The sequence below is a fragment of the Oncorhynchus mykiss genome, chromosome 17, assembly GCF_057628025.1.
Source record: "Oncorhynchus mykiss isolate SJ-2025 chromosome 17, ASM5762802v1, whole genome shotgun sequence".
Taxonomy (NCBI): domain Eukaryota; kingdom Metazoa; phylum Chordata; class Actinopteri; order Salmoniformes; family Salmonidae; genus Oncorhynchus; species Oncorhynchus mykiss.
Genome location: NC_143038.1, coordinates 52,586,036 through 52,607,773, shown reverse-complemented (window position 1 = coordinate 52,607,773; position 21,738 = coordinate 52,586,036). Strand labels below are relative to the sequence as shown.

Sequence of the window (21,738 nt, the reverse complement as noted above, 5' to 3'; positions counted from 1 at the left end):
GACATTCAACAGCAACAAGCAACAGTCAGGTGTTCTAGAACTGCATTATAACCCCTGAAAGTGTATCACACCTTTTGACAAGCTTTGATGATTTTTTCATTCATCAGTCATTCCTACAACATTGCTTGGTAACTACTGATGTTTACATCACAAAGTGTTTGTCAGCAAAGAACTAGTCCATTTTTTGTGTAACCAGTTGAACTAGTTTTGAGTGACAATTTTCAATCTTACAAATAAACCTTACATTGCCTCATGATTATTCAGACATGACAAACCCACAGACAATGTGAAATACCATGTTGGTCTTCCTCTACCTCTGTTCCTCAGCCTGTTGCTTTAGGCCAGGTCAGTACATATGGCACACTCACCGGCCTTTGTCTCAGTATTTGCCTGTTATTGTTTTCCCATGGTTTCAAAGGGAATAGATTATATAAAAAGGGAACACATTTCTTCAATTTTTATATGTTTGTTCTCCTGTTCCCGACTCTTTCATTTGCACTGTATAAACACACACATTTTCCTTTCTGTAGTAATGATTATTTTCCTAATTTTTTTGCATGCACTCTGACCGGACCCTTCCCCGCCATCTCAAACAAAAGGTATTACGCAGTTTCATTAATTTACATTAAAATATTTGTTTTTACACACCTTTAATAACAAACATCTCCATCACAATTTATGGTTTTGAATAGAGGGTACCAATGTCACATTACCAGCTTTGGTCAAAGATCACAGATGTTGGATGTTTGAAACATTGTTTATGAAGGACTGAGCACGCATGGATACAGTAAGGTGCTGAGAAATAAAGGATGACTGACTGGATTAGAGGTCGACCGATTATGATTTTTTTAACGCCGATACTGATTATTGGAGGACCAAAAAAAGTAGATACTGATTAATCAGCCGATTATTACATATATTTGTAATAATGACAATACTGAATGAACAATACAACAATACTGAATGAACAATGAACCCATTTATTTTAACTTCATATAATACATAAATAAAATCTATTTAGTTTGAAATAAAAAGTCTGATTACTGATTGTTATGAAAACTTTAAATCAGCCCTAATTAATCGGTCGACCTCTAGACTGGATGTTTTTTTGTGTGTGCCTAAAAATGAGTGTTGTCATGGATCATTCAAATGTATTACTAGGCTACTACTACCTCTTCTCTTTTAGTATTGTTGGGATAAAGTACTAGGAGCAAGTAGACCTATGAAGTATAGAAATTCTACCCGTGGTAGGCAAGGTCACGTTATTGCTTACTTATAGCCTACGTGGGGGTTGCAAGTGGGATGAAAAGGTGGTGCATGCCAGTGTCATTTCCTGCCATGACCTCAAACTATTAGCAATGGTGAGTACATTAGCGCCCCCTGCTGCAAGCGTCTGATCAGTAGGCTATATAACCATGTTATTACAATATAATACTTTGCTCACGCCTCCACCAAATTGTAATCAAAATGTATCATTTCAATTAAATACATCGAGGACGATGTGCTTAACACATAACTATCCGACCTAGTACTTCAACAAAACGAAGTGACACTTTTCAGAGTTACATGTCTTAACGTCGTCATAGGGGTGCAAGTATAAACCAATAGAAGCTCAGAGATAGAAACGGGCCTCCTCCTTACAAATTGAGGCTGAACTCAACTCACATTGAGGCCGAACTAAACTCTTGCGTCAGCCAATCACTCTAGACGGGCTGTAGGAAATATATTCACCGGTTTATTTCCCCAAAGAGTAGACAGTCTGTACTCGAAGAACGAACTACTTCAACAACCCAAGAAAACTTTGAGGCATGATGAATCTGAAGTTTTGAGCTCATGACAGAAATTACACTAGTGGAATAAACACGATAAACTGAGGATAATTTGGAATCAAATAATTACGCTGAAAATAAAGAAGAAGAACAAAGAAGATACTATTGTTTATGACATATTGTATCATTATCATCTTAAAAATGAGACACCTCGTCTGAGTAAAAAAAATTGCCGCGGAAGTTACCCAAACTATATTCTCGACATTTCAAGATTGCCAGCAATAATATCGACAAGCCATACTGCGGCAATGGATTCAGGCAGCAAGGTAGGCTAATTGTATGAGTGAGGCTAACGACTAGTTGGCAGTATTCGTAGAAACCAATATACAAAACTGTGTATGTGTTTGTGTCTCTCTGAGAGAAAGAGAGAGATAGAGAGAGGCTAAGAGAGATAGAGGGAAGCTAGCTTCCCAGTAATATTGAAAACTGATTAGGTTAGCTTGAGACTCTCAAACTGCCTAGCTGTGTTAATGTCAATGGATTCCGAATACTAAGTATTTTTTAAAGAAGTTACACTAGCTAGCCCATCATGTAATTGTTTTATTCAATTGAAACGTAAAACGTGTGTGCTGTGCTGCTCACCATTGTCTTTGGACGCAGTCGGATATGCGGCTGCTGGGGAAAATGCAGCACACGCGCGATCGCAAGTCAGGTCGTGGGGTAGACCTACTACGTTCATGGCCGCTAATTGGCTATTCATAATCCCCCTCCATACATTACAAACTACCTGCGTCTTGGCCAATTGTAAACCCTATCCCCTCTGTTGACAACATGACTGTATCTGGTGTAGTAATCCATTTATAAAGTAGTGGGATTAAAATTAGCTCAATGAAGAGCATGATGGCATTACTCACAGGAATGCAGCACATTAAAGTCTAAAGATGATTAAATATTATCTGTTTTATCACAGCATATGAGGTCTTCACATCATTTTTGTTCATTTTCACATTGCATTTGATGTAACATTTGCTTATTGTTGTTTTACAATAGTAAAAGGAAGAGAGTGAGACGTGACTCATCTGGTCTCTGATATGGCTGACTTACCACTGACTGCTGATGCTGTGTGGTTAGCTACCCCCCTGACAACTTTAAAGTCACTTCCCCCAGCCCTCACTTAGAGTTTACTTCTGGTTGAAATGGTAAACATGTTTATTGTTATTTGTCTGTAACCCCTTTTATGGTTAGGCATAGACGTTTGATTTCCTGGCGCTCAGCTGGAACACAATTAAAATTACCCCTTTCCATTCATTCCCATTAGGCCAGTGTTTAGCTTTTGTCAGACAGCTTGAGCTTTGAGCATGTGTCCAGGCTAACACCGCACTGAGCATGTCTACTGGTTTATAATCAGCATCTCGTGGTTGGGCATCGCACTCTGGCTTGTGCTTATGATCCCTGAGTGTGTGCAGCACAGCTGGACAGGGAGGGGGCAGTCAGCGTGTGGGTAGAACCAGGGGTTGGTGACATAGGGTGTGGCGGGTATCTGGCTATATGTCAAAAGCCAAAATACCAATGAGCTGTCCCCAGCCATGGTTCAGTCCTGTGTGCATAACATTGTAATAAGCATTTGTCAATTATATTCTGGTTCATACTGTATGTCTGCAAGGTAAAGCAGGCTACGTTTTGGCTCTAGGATAAATGTCCTCATTGCCAGTCTAGAGCTTTCCAAGGAAATCATTGTATTGCATTTTACATATGGCTGTGACGTTCATGGAATTTTGGATGACTGTATTTGGCCAACCAAATGACCGTGGTCTCCGTAATAACCATTCAAATAGCACATTTTCTCCTTTCCTCCACTCCTGACTACATGTGCTGCCATAAAAAAAATATTTGAATAGAAGAACAGGAATCCTCATTCAAATCAATGATGGCATAATGAGTTGGCTGGTGGCCATCGTGAGTGTAACCATGGTAGAAAAGCAGGAAGTAAAAGCAAAAAGTAAAAGCTAGGTCGAAAATATACCGGTTAAGACTATGTTGTCACAAATCTGGGACCAGCACCGTTGCTAAATAACTTCTCCCAACCTCTCTCCAAAACAAAATACTTTCTAACCTCTTAGGTCCTATTATAGACTGGATAACAAGCATTTCCCTCTGACACAAAGCCTTCCGATTTATGGGCAGTTTGGGCACAAGTTGTAAGTCCCTTTAAAGCTCGACTGAACAAAATGCTTTGTTTTAGTTCAGTGGAAGCCTCTTTTTCTCTTGGGTAAGAAACAAGGTAATTGGGGCAAGCGTACAGTTGACCTGGTCTGTGGTGGGTGGAATAACTCTAAGAAGAAATTAGATTTTTAACTGAGTGGACAGTTCTGGCTTTTGATTAAACCCAAAGCCGGCATTCAGTTCCTTCCTTCTAAAAACTTAATTCCACTCAATCCACTGGCTTCCTCCACTCACTTTATTTCCCTCTGCATGACTGCCCCTTCAGTATGCCCTTTCAATATAAGTGTCAGTGTGTTCTAATGAGGCCTAAATACTTTTTATATAAAAGATGGGATTAAGAGATCTGTGAATGCTGTAATTGAAACAGGCAGAAACGTAGGGCCTAATTCATTTCCTCAGAAAAAGTGGAAGGCATTGTGCACACTGTACTGACCTCTGCTAATCGCTTTTCATGTGAAGGATAGTTTGGTTAAATCTGTAAAGCTGTAGTGTACTGTACAGGCTCATTCGCTTGTTCTCCATAAAGCTATACTGTATCTGAGATTGTGTCAGGTTTGAACAAACACTTGCACCAGATATCAGTGGGAAATTCGACGGATCAGAAATACACATGTATGGAAACGTTTTGTTTGTATCTGACAGTCTTTACTTTATTACATTTAGTTTGACAGGTACAGTGCATATTAATTCATCCACATTACTGTAAATGTGCCAGTTTTTGCCATCCCCCTAATTTTCAACTGCAGTCGATCCATTGACCTCTTTGTTTTAGACCATGTTATGGACCATAGACTTGTTCCTGTGAACTCTTCACTCAGTGAATGACTAAGGGAGGCAGTCAGGATACACAGGAGGGGCTCTGTGCTGTCCTGTGCTGTGAGTCAGGTTAGGGAGGAGGATGAGGGAGTGATATTAGGTTCCCCTGTGAAACCCGAGGCTGTCAAGGAGGTGACGTTTGCAGGGACGTGAGGCTGGCGGCATAGCCATCATTGAGAGCCATAGGCGAGGTGAGTATGTGGGGAACTGGGAGCTGTGGCACAGCCAGCCATGGCTTCTGCTTTCTGAACAGAACTAGGCCTATCGTAAACCTCAGATGTTTAGATTAGAGAAGGCCCTTAACCTTACAGCACCTGAGGGTGATTCACATTACATCTATATGTACTGTTGTCACTTACAGACTGTCACTGTAGCATGGCCTTGCTAATCAATATGATACAGTGTTTCCCAGCGGTACTTTTAGCAGAGGCTGAGGTGTTTGAAGAGGGGGACTAGAGAAAGGTTATACAGTACACTGGAACTGGATGACTAATGCATTATACTATAGGTGTCACTTACAGGGAAGATGTGGCTGTAAACATTTCACAGCAGGAAGTAATTATGTTTCATCAGACATCCTCCCAAAACCAGTGAGGTCAGTTTTAAGGCTTTGGTCACCTGACAAAGTGCTGATATGATGTGAAAAAGGGTTCCGTCTTACATTGTACCTACTTGGAATTGACTCTCACAATTCCACATACCTCTGTTATACAACTCTGGCCCATCCCTGCTCACCATCGTCATTCGTCAGGGCAGTATACCATGTTTCCTTGTTGGACTGCTTGTTGATCACATAAAGTCGATTTTAATTGACCTAACGGCCTCCAATATAACCCATGAACTGTGTTGAGTAAACTGTTGCTCAAGGAACAGGCCTTATGATCACATTAGATGTTTGCTCAAGCCCAGACTATCTCATACATCAATGTAAAGAGATTTTACTGTTAATGCATTTAGCTAGATGAGGCAGGTCTGAAACGTAAAAATTCACTATAATCATATATTTGGAGAGAGATTGTTGTTGTTTTTTTGTTCCATTTTACATCTGAATATTACATTTTTATTGATCCGAGGTAGATGTGACTAAAATTATAGGCTACATTTGAGACATTTATCTTTTTGTGTTAGTACTAATTTAAATAGTGAGAAATAAGCCCCTTTGCGCTAACTAGGCCTAAAGCAACCGTCACCAATACTACAGCCCACTCACTGTGACTGGGCTAAAATTTACAGACTCACTCCTGAGAAGGAGGAGATTGATTTGCATGGAAGTTTATCTTTGGGAGGAATGTAAACTTGGCTGGTGGCAGCAGCTGTTTTATAACAATGGTGTTTGTTTAAAGGGCCAGTGTAGTCTTTAAGGCTGTGATAACCATCTCAGAGCTGGAGGGCGTGACTTCATCGTTTTCTGATAGCAAACCATACAACACAAGATCTACCCTGATGGCGTGTGTTTACATCCTGTGCTAGGGCTGGTTATAACAACCCAGCCATGGAGTTGTTGAACCCCTGCGACTCATTGCTTGTGTGGAACTTTATTGGTTAAGCTGCTACTTTTTCAGACTTACACTTACCCCACCTCACTTTCAGACCTGCCCTTGTTTAGGTCTCTATTACTGAGCTATACTAAGCTTACTGTGTAGTGAGTGTTTCCAAACACAGCCCACTTTGTAGCTCCCACCCTCTTCAAGAATCTCAGAATGAACAGAAATGGAATGCCTTCCCTTTTGTTTAGAATAGCCTTGAGCACTTGTTCTCAACAGATATTTTAGGTGAGGTAGGCCTAGTTCATTAGTGCCCTTTAAAGCAGCATTTTTAAAAAAGAGGATCCTTAAATAAATACAATTTCCCTGTCAGATAATCCCATGTCAGATATGGCTGTGTAACTCAGTTGGTACAGTAGAGCATGGCTCTTGCAGTGTTGTGGGTTTGATTCCCACGAGGGACCAGTATGAAAAAAGTATGAAAATGTATGCTCACTATTTTATTTAACCTGGCAAGTCAGTTAAGAACAAATTCATTTTTTACAATGACGGCCTACCCCAGCCAAACCCTCCCCCAACCTGGACGACGCTGGGCCAATTGTGAGCCACCTTATGGGACTCCCGATCACGGCCGGTTGTGATACTGCGATCAAACCAGGGTCTGTAATGACACTTCTAGCACTGAGATGCAGTGCGCCACTCGGGAGCCTAACTTAAGTTGCTCTGCATAAGAGCGTCTGCTGAAGTACTAAAATGTAGATAGTCTTTTACGCTTCTGCTACTCTCTGTTCATCATATATGCACAGTCACTTTAACGATACCTACATGTACATACTACCTCTATAAGCCTGACTAACAGGTGTCTGTATATAGCCTTTTTGGGGTGGACTATTGGTTAGAGCCTGTAAGTAAGCATTTCACTGTAAGGTTGTATTCAGCGCACGTGACAAATAAACTTTGATTTGATTTGATCTTCCTGGGGGGCCTAGTTTATCTCATGAATAGGAAGCACATATAGGCTATCATGCAAGTTTATCTAGTTGAGTGCTTTTTGTGACAATGTGTCAGAGCCTACTGTATATTTACCCTTGCAGAAATGCATTTTGGGATGGTTCATTTTCCCTCACATTTTACAGACATTTAGGACCTTGTCATAACTACACTGGCTTTAAGATTAGAATCAGTCACAACATGAGTACGAAAGAGGATCTCAGCTTCCATAGCAACTGGTGTAAAGCATTAAGGCTAAATCTTATGTCAGAACAGCCATGTCACTATCAAAACATCACCACAGATACAGACAACTCCTAAACAGAGGAAAACGCCCAGTACCAGTAGCCCACATACCTCTTCTCCACACAATTGTAACCAACAAAAAACGAAATCCCAATATGCCTACAATACAGACAATACGCCACAGACACACTGCATAATGGCTCGCCTAGTGTGTTAACTTGATGGCAAGAGGAAAATATCTGCCTTCCTTGTGGCTCCACTGGGATTATGCCAATCAAACCATTTTAGAAATAACAGGAACACAGACAATGACTGAGGCTAGATCCCCCCTCTCCTGAGAGGGCTGGGTGTGGACACGTGGTCCTAATGCACAAATATTTAGGCCTACAATCAACCACCTGAGGTGGACAGATTTAGGATGAATTCCCCATTCTCTGTGCTTGGCCTGAGGCTAGGTTGCCTTCTTGCAAGTTATGTCACTACCACACACATTTGGGGCAGTACAATCACCTATTGCGCAATGTAGGACACTAGCCCGTTCTATAGAAACTGCAGCTCAAGTTAGGCAAGTTCTTTTACATTTCGGGGGAGGAAAAAAAAAATGTAGAAACTAAAGCATTACCAGGCCCAAAATCCTTAGATTGGTTTGTAGTTAATCAACAACACAGGAGATCCACACAAATGACATGAGTCATGACGGGACAATCAATATGTTTTGTATGCCGTCTTCAGGGTGTTGATAGTGGTTACTTGTCAAACGAGTTGAACAAGATAAAGTCAATGGATATTGTACAACTAAATTGATTAACCTTTACAGTACAGTGTGCCAAGGAGGTTCTCACCAAAATATGCCTTAAGGCCTGTCTAGCCTAGGCCTAGGCTATATGGAATGGCAGCAACAGGATAGCTTAGCCTAGAGATTTGTATTCTTAAGACAATAAGTCTATCAACTCCAAGTACCTCCAAGCTGCTCTTTTCATGCTCTGATACAGTACAGACATTTGGAGAGAGGGGATTTCTAACAGACTTTCTCTCCTGTCTATATGCAGCAAGTGACCTTCCAGTTGATGCTGACGGTGGGAACAGCAGTGATTGGCTCGCTGCAGTTTGGTTACAACACGGGTGTCATCAACGCCCCTCAGAAGGTGAGTCCACGGGAACGAGATTGGGTGGGGAGGTGGGGCTGATGTGTCTTATGGGAATTGGATGGGAAAGGCTTATCTATATTTATCCAAGTGACACCGTGCTCGAATCTTCCCCAACACCTTTTCCCAGATGAGACTGCCGCTGTGTCTGCCTTGGCCAGTCAAGATGTTCCCTGCAACACGTGAAAAAAGGGGAGCTAATAATATCTCAAGTATCTCGTCCAAGGCACTCTCCATTAAAGGGCCTCTGTGATGTGCAAAGCACTGTTTTCATGCCCCGAAGGGGCTCAGATTGTAAGTGAGGTGACAGCCAGGAGAGCGCTACTCACTCCGCTAAAGGGAACATCATTTAGGAGCTCTCAGTGAGACGTGTCTCCAAAAATGGAAATAAGTTATTTTCCATTTACTTAAACAAAATGTGTTTCTTTGACCCTACTCCTTCACATTTCTCGTTAAATTGGATCCCGTGAACAGTTTTGTACTGTAGCTGCTAAATCTACAAAATGGTTTTGTTTACTGAAAGCTCACAATATCCAGGGGATATTAGGTCTTGTGGGTCATAATAATCTTTCAGTTTCAAATAAAATACAATTTGATTAGTCACATGCGCCGAATACAACAGGTGTAGTAGACCTTGCAGTGAAATGCTTACTTACCAGCCCCTAACCGACAGTGCAGTTTCAAAAAATACGGATAAGAATAAGAGATAAAAGTAACAAGTAATTAAAGAGCAGCAGTAAAAAATAACAATATCTACAGGTGGGTGCTGGTACAGAGTCAATGTGCGGGGGCACCGGTTAGTTGAGGTAATATGTACATGTAGATAGAGTTAATTAAAGTTACTATGCGTAGATGACAACAGAGAGTGGTGGTGGTGGGGGGGGGGGGGGGGGGGGGGGCTTCCTCTGACACTGCCTGGTATAGAGGTCCTGGATGACAGAAAGCTTGGCCTTAGTGATGTACAGGGCCGTTTTCACTACCCTCTGTAGTGCCTTGCGGTCAGAGGCCGAGCAGTTGCCATACCAGGCAGTGATGCAACCAATGCTCTCGATGGTGCAGCTGTAGAACCTTTTGAGGATCTGAGGACCCATGCCAAATCTTTTCAGTCTCTTGAGGGGGAATAGATTTTGTTGTGCCCGCTTCACAACTGTCATGGTGTGCTTGGACCATGTTAGTTTGTTGGGGATGTGGACACCAAGGAACTTGAAGCTCTCAACCTGCTCCACTGCAGCCCCGTCGATGAGATGGGGGCGTGCTCGGTCCTCTTTTTCCTGTAGTCCACAATCATCTCCTTTGTCTTGATCACGCTGAGGGAGAGGTTGTTGTCCTGGCACCACACGGCCAGGTCTCTGACCTCCTCCCTATAGGCTGTCTTGTTGTTGTCGGTGATCAGGCCTACCACTGTTGTATCATCTGCAAATTGAATGATGGTGTTGGAGTCGTGCCTGGCTGTGCAGTCATGAGTGAACAGGAGGTACAGGAGGGGGCTGAACATGCACCCCTGAGGGGCCCCTGTGTTGGAAAAAGGCAGTGTGGAGTGCAAAAGAAATTCCATCGTCTGTGGATCTGTTCGGGCATTATGCAAATTGGAGTGGGTCTAGGGTTTCTGGGATAATGGTGTTGATGTGAGCCATGACCAGCCTTTCAAAGCACTTCCTGGCTACAGACGTGAGTGCTACGGGTCGGTAGTCATTTAGGCAGGTTACCTTACTGTTCTTTGGCACAGGCACTATGGTGGTCTGCTTAAAACATGTTGGTATTACAGACTCGGACAGGGAGAGGTTGAGAATGTCAGTGAAGACACTTGCTAGTTGGTCAGCGCATGCTCGCAGCACACGTCCTGGTAATCCATCTGCGGCCTTGTGAATGTTGACCTGTCTAAAGATCTTACATCAGCTGCGGAGAGCGTGATCACACAGTCTTCCGGTACAGCTGGTGCTCTCATGCATGCTTCAGTGTTATTTGTTATTTAGGTGAAAGGGCTAATCCACACAGTATTGGTCTTTGTCTGAACAAGCCTTTTGGCAGCTGGGCTCATAGTTCCAGGTGCTTTGTTGCCTGAATACATGGGACACCTGCCCTCTCCATTACTTTTGATATATGAGGGGCTCTGTGTGATCTACAGTCCCAGCTGTCTCCTGTCCTGATGTTCCTTTCTCAGGAGACCACTTATTGCTCCATCACACACACTCATTTGGTTGTCAGTACCTACCTGTCATACCTACCAAGTGCTTCAATTGATGTTTGGGAGCCAGCACTGTTTTGTGAATAGAATAGTAGGCTACAGATGTAGGATCTTAATTTGAGCCAAGTTTGCTACAGCAGAAAAATAATCCTACAGTAACAGGAAATGTGAATTATTATGTGGATTATAATGGACATTTTTGTAGGAATTTATATATTTTTTGTTAAGGCAAATCAAGTCTGAAATTTCAAGGTGACAAAGACAAACTTTAGAAGCCTTTTTAAAACTCAAAATTTTAAAAAAGTGTGCAATTCCTGATGTTCAGGAAAATTCTCAGCAACAAAAGAGTGATCAAATTAAGATCCTACATCTGTACACAATAGGGAAGAAAATAATACTTTGATACCTGTTTATTACAGACCGGTAGACATTCTGATTGGTTAAACCCCCCAGCGGTGAATAATTCAAATGTGATTGTAGGACCAGATGATCTAGTTCTAAGTATAAGCCTAGCTGAGGTGTAGAGGTGGGGTGCCCTCCTGTAAGAGTGGTCAAGGGGGGCAGTAGTGAGAAGGGAGTGGATATTTTTATTTATTAGATTTTTATTTCACCTTTATTTAACCAGGTAGGCAAGTTGAGAACAAGTTCTCATTTACAATTGCGACCTGGCCAAGATAAAGCAAAGCAGTTCGACACATACAACAACACATGGAGTAAAACAAACATACATGTAGAGGACATGGATATGTAGAGGTTTGCTGTCATTCAGACACTGGGCCAGTGTAAACCTGCCCTCCTTTCCCCTCCTCAGTCTCAGCTGAGGTCCCAGTTACGTATATACACACACATAAGCACACTGACACATGCTCAGTAATACCACACAATGCCACAGCTGTTTAGAATCAACATACAGAGTGCAGGGAAGTATTCACAGAAATAGTAGTATTGCTGAACATAGAGACACACCCAGAACATTTCACTGTACCATTTACACCCTGTATCCTGTGCACATGACCAATAAACTTTCATTTGATTTGAGATCCATGATAAATATGATACAGCATGACTAATTACTGAGTGTATAAAACATTAGGAACACCTTCCTAATATTGAGTTGCACCCCCTTTTGCCCTCAGAACAGCCTCAATTCGTCAGGGCATGGACTCTACAAGGTGTCAAAAGTGTTGACTCCAATGCTTCCCACAGTTGTGTCAAGTTGGCTGAATGTCCTTTGGGTGGTGGACCATTCTTGGTACACACGGGAAACTGTTGAGCGTGAACAACCCAGCAGCGTTGCAGTTCTAGACACACTGCTACCATACACTTTTCAAAGGCCCTTAAATATTTTGTCTTGCCCATTTACCCTCTGAATGGCACACATACACAATCCATGTTTCAAGTGTCTTAAGGCTTAAAAATCCTTCTTTAACCTGCCTCCTCTTCATCTAGACCAGTGGTCGCCAATTGTCGATCTTCAAGGCATTCCTAGTCGATCACCAAATATTTCTGTAGAAAAGCCAACGAACAATAAAGGCTTGCACTCCTTTTTTAAAGTCATGTTGAGCTGTTGCCGCACTGGGTAAGCAAAGTGTTCCCATGAGACAAACTCCGACTACCCGGCGGACTGGCAAATCTGTTACTAAATCGAGTGCACCTACTGCACTGCCCAATCGGATAGCTCAAATCACCGTGGCTACAGAGCTTCCATGACCCTGGCCACAGCCAAGTTTAATAGGCTGCTAGCCTACTTTAGATTTAATCATTTTTAAAACCATGACCACAGAGAGACTGTCAACGAATACGGCAAAGAGATGCTGTTTTTATGAGTGAGTTCATGTTTAAGTTTATATTCAGCACTGTCACTGTTTTTTTATTTGACCTTTTATTTAACCAGGTAGGCCAGTTGAGAACAAGTTCTCATTTACAACTGCGACCTGGCCAAGATAAAGCAAAGCAGTGCGACACAAACAACAACACAGAGTTACACATGGGATAAACAAACATACAGTCAATAACACAATATAAAAATCTATATACAGTGTGTGCAAATGTAGTAAGATTAGGGAGGTAAGGCAACAAATAGGCCATAGTGGTGAAATAATTACAATTTAGCATTAACACTGGGGTAATAGATGTGCAGAAGATGATGCAAGTAGAGATACTGGAGTGCAAAGGAGAAAAAGAAAAAAAAACAATATGGGGATGAGGTAGTTGGGTGGGCTATTTATAGATGGGCTGTGTACAGGTGCAATGATCAGTAAGCTGCTCTGACAGCTGATGTCACTATTCTACACTATTACAAAACGCGCTTCTCCGTACTTCCGCTCGGGCTGCAGCTGCAATGAATGAGTAGCCAAGTATTGATAGCCCTGCGTTTTATTATTATTAGCAGCTTGTCGTGTCAATTTTAATTTGAAGGAATATTTAACTTTCTCTGGTCATAGGAACAGCATGAATTTGTGCATGAGGCAGATGCGGTGCGACTCGAGTTTCGCGATCAGATGGAAGACGGTGTCCCCTCTCTCTGGTCAGTCTCAATAGAAGAAAGGAATGAGAGAGCAGGGACCGTGAGAGGTGGTTGGGAAAAATAGTTTTGAACGGTCATCCAACTCGGAATTCCAAGTCAGTTGGAAACTCGGGCATCTTTCTAGAGCTCTGACTTTTCGACCTGAAGATCCCTGATGTCGTAATTTGACCTCGTTGACCATCAGTCCAGTAAAATAAAAAAGCGAATTATTTCAATTCATGCTCCACAGTGCCTCACAAGTGCTAAACCAACTGATCTATTTTGTTATCAAAGCTTGAGTTTTAAAATATGATATGGTCTGATTAATAATATTGGCAGGCCAATGATATAGCCAATATGCTGTGATAATGTGTTAGGCCTACTTCCCAAACATCATTCCTACAAAACTGTTTGTGTGAGGTTAATGTATAAAAAAAAAAAAATCTGAGCAGTAGATCTCAGCTTGCTTTTTGACTGCGAAAGTGATCTTGACTCAGAAAAGGTTGGTGACCACTGATCTAGACTGACTGAATAAGGGATCATAGCTTTCACTTGGATTCACCTGTTTAGTCTATGTCATGGAAAGAGCAGGTGTTCCTAATGTTTTGTACACTCCGTGTATATGGAGACCCTTAATAACCCCCAGCCCAAATCTCCATCTCTCTCTCCGATGTGATGCAGCCCTTCCGCTCTAAAGACTGTAGCACTGATTAGATTAGGTGTCTCTCAAGTGCCCTGGTTTGCTTCTCCACCCTGCCTGCCGGCTCCAAATTGGGCCCCTTGTAGCATAGACAGACAGACCTGAATGCCTCCGCATTGCCAGGCCAGGAGTCCACAGAGACAGTAATGCTTTAATCAGTACAGGGTCACCGGTCATGAATGGACAGCTTTTTTCATTGTGGCCAGGTGCGTGCTAGGTTTTGAGTCAGACACAAGCCTATTCAGAGAAATCAAGAATAAGAAATAATAATAAGGTAGACTTGCCATTCTCTATCTGTAAGAATGTTTATTTTATGGAACTATATTGACAGTGTTGGGCTATACCATATCTTGAAGAGCATACCCAGCTTACCTCTCCTGCCCTATAAAATACATTAACAGTTCTATATCAATCACTCAGCATTATATAAGTATTGGTAAAGGGTATATTGTATAATCTATCAGTAAAGCACATGACAGGAGCCAGCAGTGATATTTGGGAGAGGAGGACAGGAGGGGGCAGGGCTCAGTGCTGAGTACTAGAAGTGCTAGATAGAGGTAGAGGGAGTCCTAGACATATGACAGTTGTCAGTGTGCCACGGCAGAGACATGGGGGGAGGGGGACATTCCTCCCAGCCTGTACCACTTAACTTCCAGCACAAGCTGATCAGACATATGTATGTTTATCAACACTGAGTCACTGTGGGGAAGGGGCTGAAACCTGAAACCTCGCTCTCCTACAAACGACCTTGTTGCTGGAAAACCTGAAATACAATCCTCTACCTCCATCTACTGGCCATACATCAAACAGCAGCCACCTGGCCAATGGCAATGAGGACAAGGAAACACCTTTTTTTACTGTCTCTTACATTACTGTATGTCTATGGTACATTTGACTGGGATTTCTGTCTATGGCAGTGTTGTGAGCTTGTGTTGTTTTCTCTCCTGCTCTGCTAGGTTATTGAGAGGTTCCTCAACGAAACATGGTCACACCGGTACCAGGAGCCCATCACCAAGACCTCCCTCACCACCCTGTGGTCCATCTCCGTCGCCATCTTCTCTGTCGGCGGCATCTTCGGCTCCTTCTCCGTGGGCCTGTTCGTTAACCGCTTTGGCAGGTAAATACGACACTTCACAATGTTTATTTACAACTGTGTTATGTGAGATGATATTACATGTGTGATATGTAAATGTCTGTAAGTAAGTGGACTATAATTGACATGACTATTTCTGTGGTGTCTACAGGAGGAACTCCATGCTCATGGCCAACGTGCTGGCCTTTGTCTCCGCTGCTCTCATGGGCTTCTCTAAGATGGGTGGCTCCTGGGAGATGCTGATCATCGGGCGCTTCGTGGTGGGCCTCTACTCCGGCCTCTCCACTGGCTTTGTGCCGATGTACGTGGGTGAGGTGGCCCCCACTGCCCTCCGAGGAGCCCTGGGCACCCTCCACCAGCTAGGCATCGTCACAGGCATCCTGATGGCACAGGTCAGTGCCAATGGGCACAGGGATATTTTGGATGGTGAATAATGGATGAGTTGTATGCTTTTCCAAAGGAATCTCTTTGAGAGCTGTTCTATATGATATTCTGATGGTGGTCTAACTATGTGTTGTGGTTCAGGTGTTTGGCATGGAGGCCTTAATGGGGAACGCATCTCTGTGGCCCTTCCTGCTGGGCTTCACTTTCATCCCAGCCCTAGTGCAGTGTGCACTGCTGCCCTTCTGCCCCGAGAGCCCCCGCTTCCTCCTCATCAACCGTAACGAGGAGAACAAGGCCAAGACTGGTGAGCAGAGTACATTTATACACAAACACACATTCATACACTTGATGTCATCAGTTCAGCCAATGTCAGTTCTGTCAGTTTGAATGAGTTGAAAATTATCTAAAATAAGGGCCATGTTTCAATAAATGTGTTTAATTTAAATGTATCCCTCGAATTGCCTGAATTGATCTGGTATGGAGTGACCCAGCCCTAGCAGACTGTAATGTAACCTCCATTCTCGCTCTGTTTCTGTCAGTCCTGAAGAAGCTGCGTGGGACCACAGACGTGAGTGCAGACATGCAGGAGATGAAGGAGGAGGCCAGGCAGATGATGAGGGAGAAGAAGGTGACCATCCTAGAGCTGTTCCGTTCGCCACTCTACCGCCAGCCCATCTTCATCGCTATCATGCTTCAGCTCTCCCAGCAGCTGTCTGGCATCAACGCTGTGAGTCACCTCTCATACACACTTCTCACCCCAAACACATACAGCAGGGTTCCCCTGATTTGGTGGTTTTATTTAGCCCCCCAGGTTTTTTATTTGTTATTGTTCAACATAGAAGACTACAATAACACCAGGAAATCAGCTCCAAGTTTGTTCCCAAGTATTCCCGCGAATAATAGAGAGACACGTGATCGTATACAACTGGTTTGAAGTGATTATGTTTTTGTCAAATATTATATCTGTTTGGTCTTCTTGCCAGCAGCATACCACCCTGTGTACCACTGCTGGCTTGCTTCTGAAGCTAAGCAGGGTTGGTCCTGGTCAGTCCTTGGATGGGAGACCAGATGCTGCTGGAAGTGGTGTTGGAGGGCCAGTAGGAGGCACTCTTTCCACTGGTCTAAAAAATATCCCAATGCCCCAGGGCAGTGATTGGAGACACTGCCCTGTGTAGGGTGCCGTCTCTCGGATGGGACGTCAAACGGGTGTCCTGACTCTCTGAGGTCATTAAAGATCCCATGGCACTTATCGTAAGAGTAGGGGTGTTAACCCCGGTGTCCTGGCTAAATTCCCAATCTGACCCTCAAACCATCACGGTCACCTAATAATCCCCAGTTTACAATTGGCTCATTCATCCCCCTCCTCTCCCCTGTAACTATTCCCCAGGTCATTGCTGCAAATGAGAACGTGTTCTCAGTCAACTTACCTGGTAAAATAACGGATAAATAAAAAAATGTTTTAAAAAAGTCAATTTGTAGTCTACAAATTATTTGTAATTTTGTTCCAGCCCACCGACCATCTGCTCAAGAAGAAATGGCCCTCGGCTGAATCTAGTTGATGATCCCTGACATACAGTATACTACCTATTTTGCAATTCTAAACTGTGCTGTTGGTGTCCTGCAGGTTTTCTACTACTCTACCCGTATCTTTGAGAAGGCCGGAGTTGCTCAGCCTGTTTATGCTACAATTGGTGCCGGTGTGGTCAACACAGCCTTCACTGTGGTGTCGGTGAGTAACTGTGGCAGATGTGTATGTGTCATTTATGGTGCACATGGTGTACCACATTAGGGGTTGGACAGTGTAACTCAACCCTCTCTCCTCTCAGTTGTTTGTGGTGGAGCGCGCCGGACGCAGGTCTCTCCACTTGCTGGGGCTGATAGGAATGGCAGGCGCTGCCGTTCTGATGACCGTCGCTCTGGCTCTGCTGGTACGTAGACTAACTACAGCACACTTCACATAAGGCTAGCAGCTCTCATACGGAATGACACTTGGTTTATTGATACACGTCCTTGTAAATATAATATGTTGAATGAATACCAGTAGTTTAACCCCCTGCTGTCTGTTTGTCCTCCATCAGGAACAGCTGCCGTGGATGTCCTACGTGAGCATCGTGGCCATCTTTGCCTTTGTGGCATTCTTTGAGATTGGCCCGGGTCCCATCCCCTGGTTCATCGTGGCTGAGCTGTTCTCCCAAGGACCCCGGCCCTCGGCCTTCGCTGTGGCTGGCTTCTCTAACTGGACCGCCAACTTCATAGTGGGCATGGCCTTCCAGTATGTAGAGGTAAGCACTGAGCACAGCCTTGTTAGTCACTGATGCTCATCATGGTAGATGTTGTCTGCATACTCATCTCGATTAGGGTTGCAAAGCTACTGGTATTTTACGAAAGTTACTGGAATCTTCATTAATTTTGGTAATTAACAGAAAATGTATGGCAATATATCGTACATTTAGTAATTTATACTTTAATAATAAAATATTTAAAAATCCTATATAGTATGAATTTGTTATATCTGTGTCCATATTGTCCATAAACCATATGGTTCAAGAGAACATAACCTAATTAAGGAAAAAAGCATCTAATCAACATTGGCATTATTTTCCATTAACTCTGCAACTCTTCCAAACATTTATTCTGTTCACAGCTGCCACCAGTTTGATGCCAAAACACTGAAAACTAATAAATGTTGACTTAGTAAAATAAATAGAAGTGTGTTAAGAATTAATAAAGGATATTTGCTGAAACCCTCATATTAAACATCAATGGTATTCACTAAGTTGAAGATAATTTAGGATCATGTTTTACAGCTTTGTCATTCTAATGTTTATTTTAAAATCATCTTATTGAATTATTTCATACATATTTACATATGATAAGGTCGCACCAAGGGCCAGGGATAATTACAGACACCTGTAAAAATCTAAAGTGCCCAAAAGGGCCGCTAGATGTCTTGTGATAGATTACATAAAATCCTTGAAAGATACCAACATTCTAGTAGTTTACTGGTAAACTTAGAAAGTTTCCAGTAATATACCCACTCTTTGCAACCCTAATCTTGATGTACTGTATGTGAACTGTTAGTTTGAAGACGTGTTTGTTTGGAGCCCACTGCTTAATGAACATGATCTTCAATGTTCTCTCTCCTTCTTTTCTCCGTCTCGCCCTACAGGAGTTGTGTGGCCCTTATGTCTTTGTCATATTCACCATACTGCTGCTCAGCTTCTTCATCTTCACCTACTTCAAGGTGCCTGAGACCAAGGGCCGGACGTTTGATGAGATCTCTGCCGGGTTCCGCCAGTCAGCTGGCACTGGGGGAGAGAAGCACTCACCGGAGGAGCTCAACAGCCTGGGGGCTGACTCTCAGCTCTAAGCACCTGTCCCTCCCCTCTCCTCTCGTCCCACACCCCCTGCTGAGGCCTGGCTATGAACCCTCCTTCACCACCCCAACATGAGGGGACCAGAGTAGCCCACTCACTGATGTGTGCAAACTGACTACTAAACTGACACACTGGCTGCCATCACATTTCAGGTATGTTCACCAAACAGAGAACAGATGCCCCTCACCTCTTGCTCGATCCTCTGTCTCAAAGTTTCAAGCGCTCCTTCTCTTCTCATCACAACAAAAACTTGGTGGGGGCAGGAACCTGGGTGTAAGGGGGTGGGTTGGCATGGTAGATAGAAGGAAAAGGTGGTCTTTTCAATTAACTTCAAATTTTATATCAGAAAACAGTAAAATCCTGTGTTACTTTTACTTTATTTTTCTTCCTTTGTCTGTTATCTTTCTAATTTTGTCGGTTTTGATATCCATGCTTCTGCCTCTTATGCAGGTCTCAATTATTTTCATTGAATACCCTCAAGAAATTGCATGCCATGGAAATATGTTTTTACCAACTCACTTTTAATCTCTGTCCGGATAGGCTTTTAATTATTTTTTACAAATGGATTTCTTAAGGAAAAATAAATAAAATCATAAAGATAATTTTGTATGTTTATGTCTTAGTTAAAAGACACAGTTACAAATGAGCCAGCTGTTATAAGTTACTGTATGCATACATTTTATATTTAATTCCCAAGCAATACCCATGAGCATGAATTTTACACTATGAAATCATGGGACTATTTGAGACATTTCTACTCTTTTTTGTATAGCAAACTATACTCAGTTGAAAAGCAACATCAGCCCATTTCACTGCAGACTAATATAGATGTAAAATATACCCAAATCTGACTTACAACCCCCCCACCTCTAAAACGTAACTGAAGTCCCTCACAACTTTGAGTTTAAACGCCTGGTCCAAAATCATACAAGGAATACACTCCCAGTAGAGCCTTCTAGCAGTTCACAAGACTGTACGTTGTTCTCTGATCTTGTGCCTTTGACAGAAAAGGAGGCTGCCTTTCAAACAGTAACCAAATGTAATGTGGCTTCCAGCCTTACCAAGGTCTGCTTCATCCTGAAAGTGCTTTTAGACCCTTCGGGGTCAAACTCCCAGCTAATGCTCCATGTTCCTTGAAAAGTGGTGACTTTCTTTTTGGGTGCTTTTCATTATTGTAACTCCACAATGCCTTTGGCATAGTTCAGCACTGCTGCTTCCTTGTTCAACTTAGTTTTGTGACGCATAGCTGACAATCCTGTATAGTCAGCTGATATAGCCAACAGCATCTATTGATGTAGGCGGCTCCTGTCTTTGACTGCTGTGCCACTGTAAGAAGTTTTCTATTCTCTAATAAAACATTTTTGAGGAAAGTTTTCTTTTTAGCAGCACTTTATCATCCCAATATTGGCTGTTTTGTTACTGAAAATCTTCCGTAATTGTAGTTGGAGCTTGGCTCAAAATGTTTTTACCAAATATGGAACCTTATGTTACTGATAAGAAACTGAAGAGCTACTGTTGGATTACATGATATCATTGTTGTTGTTTAACTAGTACATCTCTACATTCACAGATCTATGTTATTTGAGGTCATAAGGTTGGTAGAATATGTTTTATAATCAAATATAAGCTAATCTGGCCAGTTGAATACGTTTTTGAAGTGGTCTAAATAGTTTTAGTAATGCACCTTGACCCGAACAGAACTCCACAAGCAATATCCATTGTAGTCATTCCATGCTGAGTTTGTGTGTTCAAATCCATGCAAATATATAGTTTGTGTCTTTTAAATTATATGGGACTCTTTCTCTTCTCCACCAACAATGTGTCGGTTAAGACACCGCAAACTCATTGACTGTAAGTCTCCCTAAGTCATCAAATGGCAGGATCAATGTAGGCACCAAGACTTGACTGTCCTTTAGATATGCCTGATTGAACTCCAACCTTGTGATGGAGAGCAAAAGATGCACTTACGGACTGAAATCAAATGCAGTATACTTTGTGTGTATAGTTTGACAATTATATTTGGGCATTTTATAAACACATTTATTAACACAGAATATATGCATAAAAGAGTTGTAGAAATCCATCACTGCGAAGAATAATTGTCTAAAAAGGCCACAATACTTATAATGTAAATACAACAAATAGTAAAGGACCCAAATGTATAAAATATGTTACTACTTATAGAGGAATATGACTAGTTTCGGTAGTTGTGCATCTACACACCTGCCTTTATTTTGTCTGATTTCCTGTCTGAAGAAATATCGTATGAGATAACTATTAACACAATCTTACTTCAGCTTTGTACATGAACCATTGAAAGATATATACTATTTATTAGATGCCTAATTTATTAGTGTTGTTTTTATTTTCTACACATTTTAGTAAACAGTATGCATTTAATTTTTGTAAAAGCGCATGTTTGTATGTTGGGTGAAAATAAACCTCTAACAGAATGATCTTCTGTAAAACAGTGTGCCATGGTGTCAATCTCCTGATGGTTTTATTTTCTTTTGTAAGATGTGTGGTTGGATGTTTGACTCAATAAAACAAGCATACAGGAAAACGTCAATTAGCTGGGTGTCTTATTTTCACAACAATTCATTTCAGATTGTACTCAATGACTGCAGATGCTCTAAACGCCTTCTACTTTTCTAATAATTGATTTGCCTGGCTGGGCTGATGAGGCAGTGGATTGCGCAGTCAGCTGGAACAGAGTGAATAGGCATTTCATCTAACCATCATAGATTTAGCCGGTGGTAACTTGTGGAATAGACTCCGGCTGGAATGCAGTTTTAACCAATCAAATCCAAAATTAGACAT

At 42.2% G+C, this 21,738-nt stretch overlaps 2 protein-coding genes across 3 annotated transcripts in view; one reads left to right on the top strand and one right to left on the bottom strand.

Annotated features, from left to right (window-relative positions):
* LOC110494475 (polyhomeotic-like protein 2) overlaps positions 1–2,491 on the bottom strand; it is a 95,568-nt gene extending 93,077 nt beyond the window's left edge. Inside the window, exon 1 of one of the 2 annotated variants that reach the window (XM_090205947.1) lies at positions 2,412–2,491. The gene's annotated coding sequence lies outside the window, so the exon portion shown is untranslated. The remainder of the gene's footprint in view (positions 1–2,411) is intronic. The other variant, XM_090205952.1, reaches the window with a different exon arrangement.
* On the top strand, positions 1,545–21,481 carry LOC110494474 (solute carrier family 2, facilitated glucose transporter member 1). The gene is made up of 10 exons (XM_021569565.3): positions 1,545–2,095; positions 8,578–8,673; positions 15,021–15,181; positions 15,309–15,549; positions 15,683–15,845; positions 16,081–16,268; positions 17,166–17,270; positions 17,368–17,469; positions 17,620–17,823; positions 18,711–21,481. Exons 1-10 carry the CDS (start codon positions 2,078–2,080, stop codon positions 18,909–18,911), a joined length of 1,479 nt encoding a protein of 492 aa, XP_021425240.2. The 5' UTR covers positions 1,545–2,077; the 3' UTR covers positions 18,912–21,481.
* The last annotated feature ends 257 nt before the right edge of the window (positions 21,482–21,738 follow it).

Bases quoted from the DNA above. Each gene is read 5' to 3' on its own strand.
- LOC110494474 (XM_021569565.3), top strand. The intron at 15,550-15,682 runs GTCAGTGCCAAT...GTTGTGGTTCAG, and splicing joins CAGGCATCCTGATGGCACAG to GTGTTTGGCATGGAGGCCTT. The intron at 15,846-16,080 runs GTGAGCAGAGTA...TGTTTCTGTCAG, and splicing joins GGAGAACAAGGCCAAGACTG to TCCTGAAGAAGCTGCGTGGG.